Genomic DNA, 17,790 nt, shown 5'->3' with positions numbered 1-17,790 from the left:
TGGCAAACTCGACGGCCAGGAGGCGGGACAAAAAGCACGGATTGGCGGCGTGAGAGGGGGACGTGCCGAGGGAGGCGGGACTAAGACGAGCGATTGGCTGAGCAAGTGGGAAGGTACCGTACAGAGGTGCTTAGCCGAGCTGAGAAACGGATTTGGTCAGGAGTATGGGTGCAGAGTCGAGACTCCAGATTGGGTAGGAGCGGACCTGGGGGCGGGGACACAGCTGCAAAGAAGGGGCATGGGCAGAATTGACAGAAAGACCCTGAAGAAGAGCGGGTAATGAGCGGGCAAAGGCTCTTTCTGACCTCAAAGGCAAGGATGAAAACTGCGGGAATACGCGCAGGCTAACCTCCCACCTCCCTTTTCAGATGATCTTCCATGAAAACCTCTATTCTGCGATTTATGTCTTCCTCATAGTCCGATTGGCTCATTCCCAATAGTTCAACTCCCTTCCATTGGTCTAGAGAGGACACTACAACCCGCAACCGGGATGTTCAGGTTATTCCACCTTCTCATTTGCTTGTGTGTGATATCTAAGCTTAGGTGCCCACCTCCAGTACCCAGCTTGGAGCAAAGAGCTTTTAGTGAGTGGAACTCTGCCTAGCAACCACTGACGTTACCACAGTCAGTGGGTTGACTGGCCAAATTCAGAAACCTGGGGAAACATTTCCTTTGTTACCCCCCCCCCCGCCGCCCCCACATAAAGACCACAGAGACCCGCAGTTTGCACTTGGCTGATATATTTGCATAAAGCCGGGAAGGAAAAAAACCCAGCAGGGACAGTGGTAGGCTGAGCTCACTGGCAGTAGAAATCCCATTTCTGAAAAAGAGAAAGGGAAAACAGTGGGGAGAAAACCAGCGGTCACACCACAAAGGATCTAGCGGTTTTAGCAAAAGCTGTAGCAGCAGGGGCCAGGTTTGGCCAAACACATGCTATGCAAATTAGCCCAGAGCCCTCTAATCTGCACCGCTCAACTGACATAGACTTAGAAATCCCTCTGCATTTTACAGATGAGAAAACCGAGGCACACAGCTAGGCAGCCGGGGAGCCAAGGGTAGGAGGATCATTGCCCATCATCACAACCCAAGAGTCCCCCCTCCAGATCCCTGCCAGACCCCAAGAGACTCACATCTGTCTTCACATCAATTTTGCCAGGTTTCAGGGTCTGGTCTTCACGTACGACACTACTGGGGAAATAGCCCAGGCGAGCAGCTAAATCTCCATAGTAATCTCCCTGAACCTGGGGAGGAAGAATTAAAAGCCAGGGTCCGGAAAGATGGCAAACTTATTCCTGCTGAAGACCTTTGTACATTTTTTCTTCCTGGTCTCCAGATGGCTGGCTCCATCCTTGTCACTCAGATCTCAGCCTCGAGGCACTGTGTGGATGCCCTCCCTGACCACCTGATGTAGTCACCCAGTCTGTACTAATTCTCAAAGGAGCATATATTTGCTGATGTTTTTTGATGGCTTGTCCCTTTCCATTAGAATTAAAGGGATCATTCGCTGTTCTTTCTTCAGTGTCCGTAAGACTAGCACCATATAGTTAGTTCATGCCCTATAATTGCTCAACAAATTAAAAATCAAGATCACAATACCCCCTCCCCCTGCCAAACTATTTCCGTCCACCGCTTCAAATTTTCCCTTTAGGTGGAAAATTAGGGTGTACTCCCACCCCAGCCCCATACCCTTTCCTCTTCTGTTCTCCCAAGACTCACGCTGCCTCCCCAGAAGAGCCGCCCTCGGCCCTTCAGCTTGGAGAAGACGTACACAACTTGGCCCCTGTGTATGGTCAGGAAACGGCAGTCGGGGGCCACGTAGTCTTGCAGGGCCACAGCCATGGAGATGGGGTCTGGGGGAGGAATAGAAGAGAATGACAGCACCCTCCACACAGGCTGGCAATCCAAGCCCCCAGTCCCCCACCCCCCACCCCCCACCTCTTACAGCTGCATTCCTCATCAGCACACAGCTTGCGGTCAGCCAGCTTGGGCATGGCGCGACCCCCGACACTAGGCCCTGAGAAGGCAGACAGCAAAATGATGACACCGAGGAACACTGGCGACCCAGCCATTGTGGACTGTGAGCAAGAGAGTGGCCAGGGTGGAAATGGGGTCTCCAGTTTCCTCCTGCCCTCCCTCTCCCCAGCAGCACAAGGAAACTTGTGTTCTTGGTCTCGTCTCCGCCCTTAACCAGTCCCAAATTTCATCCACACCACCTAGAGGCTGCTACCCAGCCAGAACCATTTCAAGGACAGGGTGAGGGCTGCCCGCCCAAGGAAATACCCAAATAGGCCCAAAGCAGCCCAGGCCACTCCAGGTGCCAGCCACCCCCCCGACAACCAGAGGCCCGGACAGGCAGGCTGAGATATTCGATTCCATCTAGAGTCCACTTGGGTACCTGGGCCCCTCCGAGAACAGAAACAGGGAGCCGGTACAGAAAACTACCTTGGAATTTCCTGTAAAGGACAGAACAAGGCAGCCCTTTGATTCCCAGGAACAGCCCCCACTCCGAAGGACCAAGTATTACATGCCAGGCCTTACTTAGGCTAGGCAACGCTCTACCATAACCACTATTTATCCTCACAAGCCATTTCCCGAATGGGTGACCTGGGCTCAGCTATTTCTCCTCGCTTTTCTCCTCTGTAAAATAGGGACAATGAAAGCTAGCAGTCCTTTAAAGAGCACTCACCCACATACATTTTTATTAACTCAAATGGACACTCTCTGTCACCTCAAGAGGGCTGTTATAACCCCACTCAACGTGGAAATGGCAGTGAGGAGCCTTAAGAAACTGGCCAGCAAGCGGAGGGGCCAGATTGGGGTCCAGGCCCATACCCGTCACTTACTCAGCGTGGAGTTGTCAGTTGTCAAGAGAAAGCGGTGGGAGATTTGATCTCAGGTCTCAACCTCTAAAACTGCCCTTCAAATAGACCCACGGACCAAGATCATTCTCCTGAGTGGTCATCTCTGTCCTCAGGTATTCCCACCTTTGGCCTCAAGTCCAAACTTCCATGAGGGGGAAGTAGATTGGGCGCATATGGGCATGGGGATGGGGAAGAATCCACGTGGCGTAAAACCTGGACTGAAGCCATCTCTATGCACCCAACACCCATCACCACAACCGTGGAAGAAACCACTGTGCTCAAATGTCCCCTCAAATGACTGGCTTTCCTTGATCACCCAGGACCGTTCCCCAGCCCTTCTGCCCCACCACCCCCGTCGTTTGTACCAAAAGTGTTTGCAGTTAGCTCATCTGTTTCACTCACCACTGCATGTCCTGTCCCGAGAACAGTATCTAGCACATGCCAGGTACTCGGCAAGCATGTGCTGAATTTATGGTGTTTACTAAGTGCCTGGCAGTGGGTGTGCGTGTTGGGGGCAGTGGCGAGTACCGACAATACCGCAGTATTAACCTACAAGGAATTCTCCCCTCACACAGGAAGAAAATGAAACTTAGAGCGGGGACATCAACGACACAAGGGAGCAGCTAAGGAGTCCACCAGGCAGACGACAGAAACCAGGACCCGCTGATCACAGAACCCGTGGTCACCAGTGTGGTGGGCGAGGTGTTTGCATTTGTCTATAATACTTGCCTCTTAGTGAAGACAATCCCCTTCCCCTTTCAGATCCTACGAGCACAAAGACTGTATTTGGTGCTGTGAAGTCTTCACTACAAATGCTGATGTTCCTCTTTAATAGAAAGAGCAGAGAGGTACCTGGGGGAAGCTCAGTCGGTTGAGCATCTGACTCTTGAGTTTGGCTCAGGTCACGATCTCATGGTTTGTGAGCTCAAAGACTGCATTGGGCCTCTGTGCTGACAGCACAGAGCCTGCTTGGGATTCTCTCCCTCTCTCTCTCAAGATAAATAAACAGATAAATAAGTGAAAATTTAAAAAGAGCAGAGCAGAAGCAGGCTTAGGCTTAGAGCCTTTGCAGAAGATATCCAAACAGAACATTGTCTTCCTGTATTTATTTTTGTGGTCAATTTTCTACTTCTGGCAAAGGATCTCATTTTTCTATCTATATGGCATGAAGAAGGGTCTTAAGCGATTTATGTATGTTTTTTAGTCAATTACAAATTTCCGGGGGGGGTGGGGGTGGGCATCTGGGTGGCTCAGGCTCAGGTCATGATCTCATTGTTTGTCAGTTCGAGCCCCGCATCGGGCTCTATGTGGACAGCTCAGAGCCTGGAGCCTGCTTTGGATTCTGTGTCTCCCTCTCTCTCTCTGCCCTCCCCTGCTTGCACTGTCTCTCTCAAAAATAAATAGTAAAACATTAAAAAAAAAGTTTCCAGGAGTTGGGTGCCTGGGTGGCTCAGTTGGTTAAATGTCCCACTTTGGCTCAAGTCATGATCTCATGATTCATGAGTTAGAGCCCTCAATCAGGCTCGATGCTGTCAGCGCAGAGGCCACTTCGGATCCTTCCCCCGCCCCCCCCCCGCCCCTTTGCCCTTCCCGTACTCACACACGTTTTATATGTATGTATGTATGTATGTATGTATGTGTATGTATTTATACACACACACACACATACATACATACATACATACTTTTAAAAATTTTCCAGATCATGGGGCGCCTGGGTGGCGCAGTCGGTTAAGCGTCCGACTTCAGCCAGGTCACGATCTCGCGGTCCGTGAGTTCGAGCCCCGCGTCAGGCTCTGGGCTGATGGCTCAGAGCCTGGAGCCTGTTTCCGATTCTGTGTCTCCCTCTCTCTCTGCCCCTCCCCCGTTCATGCTCTGTCTCTCTCTGTCCCAAAAATAAATAAACGTTGAAAAAAAAAAATTAAAAAAAAAAAATTTTCCAGATCAGGGCACCTGGGTGGCTCAGTCCATTATGTTTCCAAGTCTTGATTTTGGTTCAGGTCACGATCTCATGGTTGTGAGATTGAGCCCTGCATCAGGCTCCATGCTGGGTGTGGAGACTGCTTGAGATTCTCTCTCCCCCTTGGGGCACCTGGGTGGCTCAGTCAGTTAAGCGTCCGACTTCAGCTCAGGTGACAGTCTCATGGTTCGTGAGTTCAAGCCCCGCATTGGGCTCTCTGTTGTCAGCACGGAGCCAGTTTCAGATCCTCTGTCCCCCTCTCTGTCTGCCCCTCCCCACCATGCTCTCTCAAAAGTAAACAAACATTAAAAAAAAAAAGAGATTCTCTCTTCCTCTCCGTCTGCCCCTCTGCCCCTCTGCCCTTCCCGTGCTCTCTCTCTCAAAAGTAAAACAAAATTCCAGATCAAGGGTGTGAGGGACTAAGGAAGGTCCCCATTCGATCTCCCTTCCATTCAGTTTCAGTTAGATTACACGACTGTCCAACCGGAAACTACATTTCCTAGACCTTCCTCTGCCACCAGGGCACTGGAGCCAGAGCTGGTTTAGTCACCTGCCCCAGGCTCCTGGCTGGAGGGTAGCCGGGAGGGAAGATCAGCAGTGTTTGACGGGGCCACACCCCTTGTGCCTGGTTAGGAGCTCCCCGTGTGGGATGGGGCAGTTCCATCAGCTGCAGTGGCACCTTCCTGGACTCCAGACTGCAGCTCAGTCACAGGTTGCAAACCTGAACTCAAGTGTCCCCAACCCAGGCTGCCACTCCTACTATTCTTCCAATGAGTTCCTGAGTACCCTGTTCCCATCCTTTTCTTCCTGAAGTATCTAGCATGGTTTTTGGGGGACTGCTGCTATGACAGAAAGCATTTTTGTGAAGATTTGAAAAAGGTGAAGAAAAACCTCTTTCTTGGGGCACCTGGGTGGCTCAGTCGGTTAAGCGACCAACTTCAGCTGAGGTTATGATCTCATGGTTCGTGAGTTCGAGCTCTGCATCAGGCTCTGTGCTGACAGCTTGGAGCCTGGAGCCTGCTTTAGATTCTGTGTTGTCTTCTCTCTCTGCCTCCCCTGTTTGCACTCTGTCTCTCTCTCTCTCTCTCAAAAATAAACATTAAAAAACAAGAAAGTGGGGCGCCTGGGTGGCGCAGTCGGTTAAGCGTCCGACTTCAGCCAGGTCACGATCTCGCGGTCCGTGAGTTCGAGCCCCGCGTCGGGCTCTGGGCTGATGGCTCAGAGCCTGGAGCCTGTTTCCGATTCTGTGTCTCCCTCTCTCTCTGCCCCTCCCCCGTTCATGCTCTGTCTCTCTCTGTCCCAAAAATAAATAAACGTTGAAAAAAAAAATTAAAAAAAAAAAAAACAAGAAAGAAAAACCTCTTAACACTCTATCATGTTAGAAAAAACATATAAATCTATAAAATGAATAGTGTATCCTTAAAGGTAGCATCCTTGTGCAGTACACAACCTGCCCAACTGTACATGGCAGCCTAGGTTTCAATTTCCTGCTCTGAATGCTGATGGAGACAAAATAGAAATTTTCCCAAAGTAGTAAAGGTAACTGAAACTTAGACAAAGTTATACCCTATTCTGTGTTTTCCCAAGGTTGCAAACCCCAATACCCTGAGAGGTCCAAACACCCAGAATATTCTGATGTGTGAAAAAGGGAGGCACAGAGAACAAGAAAATAAAAACGACAAATGGTTGTGAAAAACCAAACCTCAAAAAAAACCACTTTAATTCCGACCTAACAGCACCAGGTGCAATGTCTGGGGACAGACTCTGGGTACAATGCTGTGTGGCGACCACTCACTCACACACGGCTCTGAGAAAGCCCCCGAGGGGGGACTTACCTTCAGGGGGCTGAGCCAAGGGGGGAAGGGGTGGCCCCAGAACAGGGGGCAGGGGCAGGCAGGGGAAAAAGGTGCTACTTCTTGGCAAAGGAGATCTTCATGGCATTGTTCTGGGTGATCTTGAAGCCCTGCAGGGCATCGCGAGCAGCCCCTGCCTGTACCTCATTGTCAAACTCCACGAATGCAATATCATGCCGCCCGGGGACCAGTCGGACCTCCTTGAAGCCAGGGAACCTGAAAGAAGGGAACAGACCTCAGGTATCCAGACTTGGCATCTCCTTCCCACGTTTTGGTATCTGGAGCGCAGAGGCCAGGGATGTTGCTAAGCATCCTACAAAGCACAGGATGCTCCCAGTAACAAAGGACTATCCAGCCCCAAATATGCAAAACGCTACATTGAGGAACCCTAACACAAACAGGTACACACAACGTAAGCATATCGTTTAAGGAAATACTTTAACGTGAACACCTATGCAACCATAAATAACCTAAACCAAGAAACAGGACACTGCCGCCATGTCCTTCGTCAATCTCAACCCACCCACCCCATCCCAGAAACACCACCTTTTTATGATCGGCTGTTTTTCTCCATTCCCTCTTCTCTGCCCTACCTTCCTTCCCCATCAGGCAACCATCTTCAAGTTTACTAGGTATCCTTTCTTCTGCCGCTATTCTTACAAAATACCTATCGCTTGGGGCGCCTGGGTGGCTCAGTTGGTTAAGCGCCCAACTCTTGATTGTGACTCAGGTCACGATCTCACGATTTGTGAGTCTGGGCCCCGCCTGGGGCTCTGTGCTGACAGCTCGGATCCTGAAGCCTGCTTCAGATTCTGTGCCCCCCCCCCACCTTCCCCGCTTGTGCACGCGCTCTCTCAAAATAAACTTTAAAAAAAAAAACAAAAGAAGTTCTTTAGAATGTAAGATCATAAGCAGGGCCACCAGGTGAGCACACACTCCCCTTCCTTCACTAACCAGTGAACAGTTACCCTGTGCGACAGCCACAGTGGCCTGCACCCCGGCACGCAGGATTTTAAATATCCCCACCTCCAGCAAATGCAGTTTGAGTTGCCAATTATGGCCAATCCAGCCAGTGCTCCATGCTACCTCATGGCTGTTTTTTGTGCACCTTGCATTTCTGACTCAGAGGCTGGAAAGACGAAGCCCAGAACCTTGACTCCCCCACCCCTCACAAAAGTGGAGGAAGGTCCAGCATGCTCAGCTACTGCTTCCTCCGTGTTTGCCTCCAGTCACTGTCCTGCCTGCAAATCCCAAGCGGGCTCAGGGCTCCACCTGCACAACCCCGAGACTGGTCCCCATGGCGCCATCTCCTGGCCATAGCCCATGGGGCCCCTGCCCAGCTACTGGCCCCACTTACTGGTTGAAAAGCATGGACAGCATGAGCTCGTTGGTCTCCTCGGGCAGGTTGGTGAGGAACAAGATGTGATTTGGTGGATTTTCAGAAAGCTGCAAGGAAGTCAACAGACCCCGTGAGTCTAGTGGGGACTTACCGCCTTCCCATTTCCCACCCCCTGCCCCGCTGGAGTTCCTTCTGGTCCTTCGCCTGACACACCTGATGTTGCCTGTCGACACTGCCTTGCCCCCATGGGACGATAAGCCACAAAGAGCACTGCTGTATCCATTAGCAGGTGCTGAGCAGAAGTTCACCAAATCAATCTAGGCTCTGGCCACCGCTCTAGCCTCACCCTGCCTCTCCGAAGCTCTTCCAATAAACATACCGATCCCTCTCTACCCCAGGGCCTGGCCCCACTGCCACATCCTTATTCTTATCATCTGACGGCACCTCCTCCGGGGGGCCTGCCCGGATCACCCACCCTAAAACAGCACCCCCACCCATCCCTTTCTAGTCCCGTGTTCTGACTGTTTGTATGAGACCCCAGAAGTAGACACTTACAGGCTGGGCAGGTGGCATCTGCCCCGGCATAAGTTGCTGGGGGGGCATGGCCCCTGGTGGGATCTGGCCGGGCGCCAGGCCTGGAGGCGGGATCATGCCAGGCGGTGGCATGTACGGAGGCTGGCCCGGCATGTGGTGCATGATGCGGGGTGCCTGAGTCATCGGGGGCATGCCCTGCAGAGAGAGGGAGGCAGAACTGAGGGGGGCGGCTGACGGGCAGGAGGCAGGTTTGGGGTCAGCAGGAGGCAGAGAGAAGAGGTCATCAGAAGAAACCCTGGGTGTGAAAGACAACAGGGAGAAAGACCCAGATTTGGAAAGAGGTGAAAAAGGGACCTATAGAGACAAAGGTCACCCAAAGGGAAATGGATGGAGCAAACCAGACCCAAGCTTCAAGGGCAAACTCAAGCCAGAAAGTTAAAAAAAATTTTTTTTCTAACATAAAAAAAACCAGTCAACGTGACCTAACTTTGTTTATCAATATAGGAGCAGAAAAAAAAAAAAATACTGGAAAAAATCAAATGCTGACAATTGTTAACAAAAGGAGTGAAAAGAAACGCTATAATGAGCAAGCTGTACTTTTCCTTCCAAAAATAAACTTCAAGGCAAAAAAAAAGGGACCTGCAGAAAAAAGAACACAGTGCAAGGCAGAGGTGGACAGGGACAGTCGGGGCAGATGCAGAAAGAGACGGGAGAGGTGGTGGCAAAGGGGGAGAAGGGAGCCAGTCTGAGGGCACACAACTCATGCACCCAGGGGAGATACCCAGGGAAGGCACCCCGGGAGGTGGGGCTGCTAGAGTTGAAATCACAGCTGCAGACAAAAAAAGGTGGACACAAAGCTGGGTGCAGAAGAGGAGAGTGAGTAAGAACAGGGAAGCTGGGCAGTGACTCCGACACCGTTGCCGATGCCAGACAAAAGGGGAGCTGGTGTGGGTAAAAGTAGGACAAATACAGGGTGATCCGGTCAGAAAAGCCAACGTGGAGACTCAGAAATAAGGAGTAGATGCAATTCATCTATCCTACTAGGGGCTTTCTCGATTCTGTTTAGAAAATAGGACGGCTCTACTTTCTGTGGCCTCACAAAGGTCCCAAAGAGATTTTCCTGTTTCCTTCTAGAATCTTTTTTGTTCTAACCTGTCACACCGAGGTCTACAATTCATCTCAAGTTAACTGATACAGTTGAGGTAGAACTAATTCTTTGCTTTACAGATACCCAGTTGGCCCAGCACCATTTACCAGCAAAAAAAAAAAAAAAAAAAAAAAAAAAAGCCTTTCGCTACTGGACCCCAGTGGTAACTTCATAGGCTGAGTAACCACACCTGTGCAGATCTGTTTCTGGACTGTGTTCTGTCTGCTTCCTGGTCCATCTTCCTCCCCTTAGGCCAACATCACATCATCTTGATGACTACAGCAGGTCCGCCAGCTTTATTCTCACCTGCCTCGCTTTGCCTTTCCACAGACACTTGGAAACAGACTGCCAGCGCCTTCCCAAAATTCCTGTTAGCATTCTGATTGCAACTGTGTTGAGTTTTAGACCAATGTGGAGAACTGACATCTCAACAAGTCTTGAGTCTCGCATCCATTTGTTGAATTCATCTCCCACTTCTCTCAGCGAGATTCTGTTGTTTTGGTGGGGGGTTCTACACACCTTCCGTTGGATTTACTCCCGAGCTCTTTTTCAGTTTGGAGTCTACTTCTTTGGTGCTAGCACACGGAAATAAAACTTCCGTACCGACCTTATGTCTGGTGGCCCTGCTAAATTAAATTCGCTAATCCAGAAAAAGTTGATGCATGGCTTCCTCTGGATTTTCTGCACAGGCATTAACTTAAAAGACACAGGCGGCAGGATCAAGGTCAAGGGGAGGAAAAAAAAAAAAAACAAAACAAAGGACTGAGACACAGAGAGAGATCCTGAGAAAGCTGGGCAAGCAAGGAGGCATTTCTAAGTGCAGACACCATTACACAGGTGTTTAATCCCTGAGACAGGCGCACAATCTCTAGAAGGAAATGAAGGAGAGGGGGTGTGAATGCCCAAGGGGAGACCCCTACACATACACTGTGCCCATAAGCCAGGCCATGAGGAAGGCCTGATGGGGGAAAGAGCAGTATCCCCGGGCTCTGGCTTACCGGGACAGGCCCCTGGACAGCCCCCACCACGGGGGCGGCTGCCCCACCCTGCACGGCCTTCTTAGCAGCTGGGGTCTCCTGGCTCTTGGGCTTCCTCTTCTCCCGCTTGCGGTCCCGCTCCACGAAGGTGCCCTTCATCTTGGCAATGATATCCGAGTCAGTCTTGGCATACTGAATGCGCTGCCAAATAGAGAGCAGAAGGGTGAAGAATGTAGGTTTATTTCAAGGCCAAATGGCCCGGGTACAAGAGCAGACCTTCCCAGTCACTCTGAGAGCCATGTTACAGAAATCACCAGCCTCAACATTCTCATCTGTAAAATGGGGACTGTGGTATTTCCCATTCGAAAGGATGAGTCTAAGGACTAAATGAGCTGAAGTGCTTTGAAGAGTAGCTGGCACATAGTTTGGTCACTGGGTGTTGAAGGGAAAATGGGACAGTCCTGGGCATCGGGCCAAAGGCAGAAAGCCTGAGGAAAAAAAGGGCAACACAGGAACACTGTGCAAGGGGGTTCCGGTCACACCAAAGTTTCGACTCCCAGGCTAATAAATCTCAACCTCAGTAGTCTATGGAGAACCTAGACTCTGTGGGTACAGCAATGAGCCTATCAAAAGGCCCCTGCCCTCATGCTGTAATTCACTGAGGAAGACACAATGAAGAAAGATTAAAAAGTGAATTGGAGGGGCGCCTGGGTGGCTTAGTCGGTTAAGCATCTGACTTCGGCTCAGGTCATGATCTCACGGTTCATGGGTTCGAGCCCCGTGTAGGGCTCTATGCTGACAGCTCAGAGCCAGGAGCCTGCTTCTGATTCTGTATCCCACCACCCCCGCACCTCTCCCGCTCATGCGGTCTCTCTCTCAAAAATAAACATTAAAAAAAAAAAGTGAACTGGAGAAGTGGATGGGAAGTGTTGAAAAAAACTGAAAATTTCAGGGGCGCCTGGTGGGCTTAGTCTGTAGAGCATGGGACTCTCAATCTCAGGGTCAGGAGTTCAAGTCCCACATAGGGTGTGAAACCTACTTTAAAAAAAAAAAGATTAAGAACTGAAAATTTCATGGGGCGCCTGAGTGGCTCAGTTGGTTGAATGTCCAACTCTGGATTTCAGCTCAGGTCATGACGTCGTTTGTGAGATCGAGCCTGGTGTTGGGGTCTGGAGACCGCGGAACTTGCTTGGGATTCTCACTCCCTTTCTGCTCCTCCCAGGCTTGTAGGTACACATGTGCTTATTTATGCTCCCTCACTCAAAATAAATGTTAAAAAAAAAAAAAATTTTTTAGATGTGGCCAGGAAAGGCCTCAATGATGTGACCCTGGTGTAGCGACAGAGGAATGGAGGGAGATCTAGGGAAAGAGCCTTCTAGCAAAGGACCAGCAGAGTGAAGGTGTGCAGTGTGTTCAAGGAAAGGCAAGATCAATGCAGACTAGGAGGAAGGAGATAAGATCACAGAGGCATCGGAGGAACTCTGGAGACCTTGGTGAAACTTGGCTTTTTTTTTCCTGAGAAAGCTGGGAGCCATGGAGTGTCATAAGCAGGGAGTGATGAGACTTCACTGGTGTGCTGGAAGAAGCGCTGTGGCTGCGGCACAGACAACAGCCTGTGGGGAGCAGGGGTCAGAGCAGAGACCAGGTCAGCAGCAGGGGAGGGGTGAGGAGTAGGTAGCGGTGGATATTTTGAAGGTAGGGTTGACAGGCTCCCCGACAGAGCTCACTGGTGCTTGAGTGTTTGATATGGTCCAAGGGGTGATTTGGGAAGCAGAGCAGGGAGGAGGATCAAGTAAGATCGTGGTCTTTATACTTCAAAAACTAGTTTCTAGCTGCTCCAGAAAAACATCAGAAGATGTGGCCAAGTCTGGGCTCCCACGCCCAGAGAAAACAGCAGGCAAATCAGTGCCCCCTCCCAACATGGAGGGAAGGGTTCCAGGCTACCCCACGGCCCCCAGGGCCCACTGTCTTCCACAGGAGGCGACCTGCCTGGGACCTGGACACCTGCGCATTGCTTTCCCTACCCAAGGGAGTAGGTTCAGGGAGGCATATTCCAATCAGATGTAACTCAAACACTGGTTAAGAGGGACAAGGGGAAAGGCCCCAGGAACCAAAGATGTCTGCCAGTGATGTGGCAGGAATTCTAGTTCAGGGCGGGCACTTTAAGCCATTCTTCACCTCCCAGAAGGCAGCCCCCCCCCCCCCCCCCCCCGGCCGGCCACTTAGTCTCCTGAACACCTGCAACCCACCCGATTCTCCCCATTCACCCCCGCCCTGGTCCTCGCCCAAACCCTCACACCTGGGAAGTTGACCCCAGCCTCCCCTAACCTCCCCCCTCAAATCCATTCTCCCAACGGCCAGAGGCAACTCCCTAAACCCTTCCATGGCTCCCCACCACCCGCAGAGTCAAGTCCACTTGCAAGACAAACTCTGGCCCCTGGGCCTGACTTCTGACTTGCTCTCCAGGCCATACTCTGCCCCCACTCCCACCCTTTCGCTCCAGCCAAACAGACTTGACCCACTTTCCTAATGTTCTCGGTTATCTAACGCTTTCCCCCCTGCTTCCCCCAGCTAGTCTTTCACTTTGGAGCCTCAAATCCAGAAAGCCTTCCCTGAACCCCTGGACTGGGTAAGGTGCCTCCTCTAAGCTCTCCAAGCTCTGGGCACCTCCCCCATCCCAGCCCTGACACTTCTAAGAGGTCACCATCTGGGGGCACTGTGTGTCCTCCACCCCCACCCCAGTACAAAGAACAGTGAATGCTGACAAACAGCAAGAGGGACTGCCGACTTTAGGAGACTGGACGGCGGGAGACGGGAAGCCCAGACCCATCCAGTCTGCCACAGCACCGCGGTGCGCGCACACCCTCCACACCCACAGCGCTCACCATGGGCTTGTCGTAGAAGGGGAAGCCCTGCATGGAGCGCAGGGCGTTGGTGGCGCTGCTGACCTCCTTGAAGATGACAAAGGCCTGGCCCCTCATCTTCAGGCTTCGGGAAACCAGGATATCCAGGATCTGGCCAAACTGGGAGAAGATGGCGTACAGGGACTTCTTCAGCTCTGCAGGGGGAGGAAGGAAAGCACCCGTGGGTGACTGGAAGTCTTGGTACCTTGTCCTGGGGGTTGAGTTCCTTTTTCAGAGCCAGGCATGGCCCAGAATGGACACCATCAGCCAAAGGCCACGGTGCCACAGGTCTGGAATCCCCAAGAGGAAGCAACACCAGCAGCGGCCAAGAATCACTGGGATGGGTTGTGTGCGCTCCCCTGTGTGCACGGACAGTACTGGTACCTGCCTACTGGGGCTGTCGCATAAAGTACAGGAGCCACACGTAACAAAGGGCACACAGTAAATGCTCGATACACGGGAGCATTCTTTCCTTTGTCACCGGCACCTTGACCCAGGCCTGTGTGACGCGGCCCTGGCCAACATCTCCAATATCATCCCCCCACACTCCACCCCTCTCCCGTTATCTCTAGCCGCACTGGCCTCACAGCCCTTTCTCAGGCCGGTACACACGTGTGGCCTCAGGACCTTTGCGCTGGCTGCCGCCTCCACGGTAAAGACCTTTCTCCTTCTGGTCACCCAGGTCTCAGTAAAAGTGTTCCCACCCCAGAGACCTTCCCCGACCACCCTGTCTAAATAAATGCCACCTACCGTCGCTCTCTCCACTCCTTGTACCTAACTGCTTTTCCCTCACGGCATTTCCCACCTCCTGACGTCACGCTGGCTAACCTGCCGTTTAGCTATCCTGAAGAGCCACAAGCCTCTCCACTGTTTACTGCAGTATCCCCATGCTCAGTGCAGGCTGTAGCAACCACGCTTCTCCAAAAACAGTTGTATGAATAACAATACCACTAAACGTCTTTTTACGGAAAGAACTTCACTAAATTCTTACAACCGCTTCCTGAGGCAGCAACTGTAATGGTCTCACTTTTTTAATAACGTGGAAATAGGCTCTCAGAGGATTTGTCACTGACTCAACAGGAGTGTCCCGAAGGTACCGGGAAGAGCCTTAGAGAGCTGGGATGGGGGCCAGGACCCAAGTCCATCTGAACCCATAGCTCACTAACAAACTGCCATACCTAACAGAATAGAATACCGGGGCCCCTGGGTGACTCAGTCGGTTGAGCATCTGACTTCAGCTCAGGTCATGATCCCATAGTTTGTGAGTTCGTGAGTTTGAGCCCCGCTTCAGGCTCTGTGTTGACAGCTCGGCACCTGGAGCCCGCTTTGAATTCTGTCTCCCTCTCCCTCTGCCCCTCCCCTGCTCACGCTCGGTCTCTCTCTCAAAAATAAAATGTTAAAAGAAAAAAAACTCATACAGAAAAGGCACCCGAGCTGAAGATACTTGCTGAAAGACTAGGTGAGGAAAGAAAAGAAAATTCAGGAGAGGGTGGGGTCAAGAGGGAAGTAAAAGGTGTTCTGGCGCAGTTAGCCAAAAATTCTGCTGACACCATTTCTGGTGTTGGTCTCCATCCGCCACACCCGTGAACCCAGTTTGAGGCTCGGCCATTCCCCCGGACTCCGGGCCTCTCTCTTTCCCTTCTCTCCTGCCCACTCAAGTTCACCCTCCACACATCGTGTCCCTCGCCTGGCTCCCAGATGCCCTCAGGACAAAGTCTATGGGCCTATCCTCCCACAAGATCCCATGAGCTATCAGCGCACTGCTCACTGGAAGGTTCTGAGTCCCAAGCCTCAGTCACACGCAACTACTTGGTAGTTTCCAGAACAGCCTGGGCTCTCTTTTGCCCCTAGACACCATCATATGTTGGTCCAGGTTCAGAACGTTCTTCTCCCTCACATCATACACACTGTTTCTTCGACCTGGAAGGCTTTTCCAAGACATCTCCTCTTCTACGAAAGGGAACAAATCCCTCTACCTAGGTGCTCAAACCCAGTCCTGATCACTCTGGTTGTGCTTCCCAATCATGGCCCTGGCGACTCTGGGGTATCACTGTCTGGAAGCAGGTCTGTCTTTCCCAATGGAATATGGCTCCATGAAGGCAAAACGGGGAATGTCTGTCACCGGGTGTTTTCCCAGCATCATAGAGAACTGGCTGAGCATGATACTCTAGGAGTATATAAGGGATTTACGTGGCTTGTTTTTCTTTCTTCAACAGTAACTTTATTGGTAACCTCAAAACTTAATCCCAGCAAGCTCCATTGGTTCTCCCAACAATTTTCTTAAGGTGATAATAAAAGCTAAGTTCCATCCAGCCCATACTAACTGCCAGGTACCATAAAAGTCAACACTGTTTGGATGTTTAGCTAATTTAATCCACGTAACATCCACGCAAAGAAAATATGAGGACTTTGCTCAATTTTCAAATATAGAAAATAAGGTTCAATCAAGGTGATAATGTCAAAAATCAAGTTGTTTTTTTTTTATTTTTTTTTTAACGTTTATTTATTTTTGAGACAGAGAGAGACAGAGCATGAACGGGGGAGGGTCAGAGAGAGAGAGGGAGACACAGAATCTGAAACAGGCTCCAGGCTCTGAGCAGTCAGCACAGAGCCTGGCGCGGGGCTTGAACTCACAGACCGCGAGATCATGACCCGAGCCGAAGTCGGACGCTTAACCGACTGAGCCACCCAGGCGCCCCAAAAATCGAGGTCTTAAGCAGAATTCCGTAGTGGTGGCCTCAACCACTTTACCTTGCTGCATGACCCTGGGCAAATCACATCATGCCTGAGCCTGTCTCCTCATCTGAGAAACAGGAGTAATAGCTCCTTCCTGAAGGTTTGTTGTTGAAAATTTACTGTAACAGAGATTTACATACCAGTACCTGGTAACAGTGTTAGCCATCGTTACTATGATCTCATTTTCTTTTTGAAATTAAAACCTATCCATTGTGGGCTGATCGGGGAGAACAAACACCACAGTAACCAAGACAATCCCAGAGCTTACCCTCATGCTCACGTAACAGCCCAGAGCAATCAGGGCTTGAGCGGGAGATGTCCAGGGCCTATGGGAAGTCAGAGGCAGGCACCCGAGGGGAAAGAGGATGGGGAAAGCTTCTTGGAGGCGTCCTGTGAGCTGAAGCCTTGAAGGATGGACAGTGACCAAGTTGATGGCCAAGTTGATAAGATGAACTGAAGGAGTGTTAGAGACACAGAATGCAGCGTGGGCAAAGGCTCAAGGATTAACCCTAACAGTTTGGCTGGCTAGAGAAAGGGAAGGAAGAGAAGTGAATGCTGGAGATGGAAGAGTGCGAGGTAACCTGGAATCTGGACTATACTGAGAACTCACCATCCTTCTTGATCTTCTCGTTGAGGTTGTTGATATAAATAGTGTGGTTGGGGCGGGTCTCGGGAACTGCCATGGAGAGAGGTGCCGAGGTAGAGCTGAAAGAAGGAAAAAGGTTAACTTCAGCCCTGGGTTTCTCCGAATCCTTTGCCCCAAAGCGGGCTTAACGGGCTGCTCAGGGATCTTCCTTTCACGAGGAAGCCAGGAGAGGCGGGAAGGAGGCAGAGACTGGAAAACAAAGCGAAAGCAGGACACGGCTCCGCCTCCCCGCGTGGGAAATCTCGAGAGGTTTACTACGAGTCCCAGGATGCTCTACGCGAACCAGTAGGCGGAGCGTCCTAAGTGGCAACTCCCATAGGCCCACGAGCTCAAAGGGCGGCCCAGGAGAAAAAGTGCGAATGTAAGAGCCAGTTAAGGAGAGACAACTCCGCGGCGCCCTAACCTCGCGCAGCGGGAAAATAGTTTCTCCACAGGAGACACGGGAAAGCCCAGGCGCCAAGCGCTCCGCCCGCCCGGCGTAGATGGCCGCCTGCACCCCAGATTACTCACCAACAGAGGCGCAGCTCACGCAAGTGTCGCCTCCTACGTTTCTGAGAGCCGACTGTAAAAGCTTCCTCTCCTGGTCCCGCCCTTATCTTTCTGCAAGCCAATCCCGTGCCGAAACTCAGCAGCTAAACCAATCAGAGTAATCCTCGCCCCTTCGCCCAAAACTTGCCAATCAAAACGACATTTGGGTTCCCGCCTCGGCCGAAAACGCCCCACCGGACCCGCCCCTGGGGGTCCACGGACCAATCAGTGAAGGCCGAGCCCCCTCACGCGCTTCTTGCCAATGGAGAAGCCACTCGCGCTTCAGTCTCTTCCGAGGGCAGTCCT

At 51.5% G+C, this 17,790-nt stretch overlaps 2 protein-coding genes across 3 annotated transcripts; both read right to left on the bottom strand.

Annotated features, from left to right (window-relative positions):
* Positions 1-723: 723 nt before the first annotated feature.
* Positions 724-3,440, bottom strand: MIA (MIA SH3 domain containing). The gene is made up of 4 exons (XM_030297889.1): positions 1,943-3,440; positions 1,717-1,850; positions 1,131-1,241; positions 724-820 (listed from the first exon to the last, which is right to left on the bottom strand). The coding sequence occupies exons 1-4, from the start codon at positions 2,067-2,069 to the stop codon at positions 797-799; spliced, it is 396 nt and encodes a 131-aa protein (XP_030153749.1). The 5' UTR covers positions 2,070-3,440; the 3' UTR covers positions 724-796.
* On the bottom strand, positions 1,764-17,559 carry SNRPA (small nuclear ribonucleoprotein polypeptide A). 2 transcript variants are annotated; one of them, XR_003965103.1, is made up of 8 exons: positions 17,467-17,559; positions 16,921-17,015; positions 13,557-13,729; positions 10,693-10,872; positions 8,569-8,742; positions 8,032-8,120; positions 6,657-6,890; positions 1,764-1,850 (listed from the first exon to the last, which is right to left on the bottom strand). XR_003965103.1 is itself a non-coding variant. In XM_030297887.1 (7 exons), the coding sequence occupies exons 2-7, from the start codon at positions 16,991-16,993 to the stop codon at positions 6,731-6,733; spliced, it is 849 nt and encodes a 282-aa protein (XP_030153747.1). In that variant the 5' UTR covers positions 16,994-17,015; positions 17,467-17,559; the 3' UTR covers positions 6,508-6,730. The 2 variants fall into 2 exon arrangements, 1 of the variants encoding a protein (XP_030153747.1); XM_030297887.1 differs by lacking the exon at positions 1,764-1,850 and having other exon boundaries at positions 6,508-6,890.
* Between the last annotated feature and the right edge of the window lie 231 nt (positions 17,560-17,790).

The sequence above is a fragment of the Lynx canadensis genome, chromosome E2 (genome assembly GCF_007474595.2).
Source record: "Lynx canadensis isolate LIC74 chromosome E2, mLynCan4.pri.v2, whole genome shotgun sequence".
Taxonomy (NCBI): Eukaryota; Metazoa; Chordata; class Mammalia; order Carnivora; family Felidae; genus Lynx; species Lynx canadensis.
Note: the sequence above shows the minus strand (reverse complement) of the source record. Positions and strands in the feature narration are given on the sequence as shown.

Excerpts from the sequence above, each read along its gene's own strand:
- MIA (XM_030297889.1), bottom strand. The coding sequence starts at position 2,069 with ATGGCTGGGTCGCCAGTGTTCCTCGGTGTCATCATTTTGCTGTCTGCC. Across the intron at positions 1,242-1,716 it reads GGCTCTTCTGGGGAGGCAGC|GTTCAGGGAGATTACTATGG; the intron begins GTGAGTCTTGGG and ends CTTCCTCCCCAG. Across the intron at positions 821-1,130 it reads AAATTGATGTGAAGACAGAT|AAATGGGATTTCTACTGCCA; the intron begins GTGAGTCTCTTG and ends TCTCTTTTTCAG.
- SNRPA (XM_030297887.1), bottom strand. The coding sequence starts at position 16,993 with ATGGCAGTTCCCGAGACCCGCCCCAACCACACTATTTATATCAACAAC. Across the intron at positions 10,873-13,556 it reads CCTTCTACGACAAGCCCATG|CGCATTCAGTATGCCAAGAC; the intron begins GTGAGCGCTGTG and ends TCTATTTGGCAG. Across the intron at positions 8,743-10,692 it reads CTGTCCAGGGGCCTGTCCCG|GGCATGCCCCCGATGACTCA; the intron begins GTAAGCCAGAGC and ends CTCTCTCTGCAG.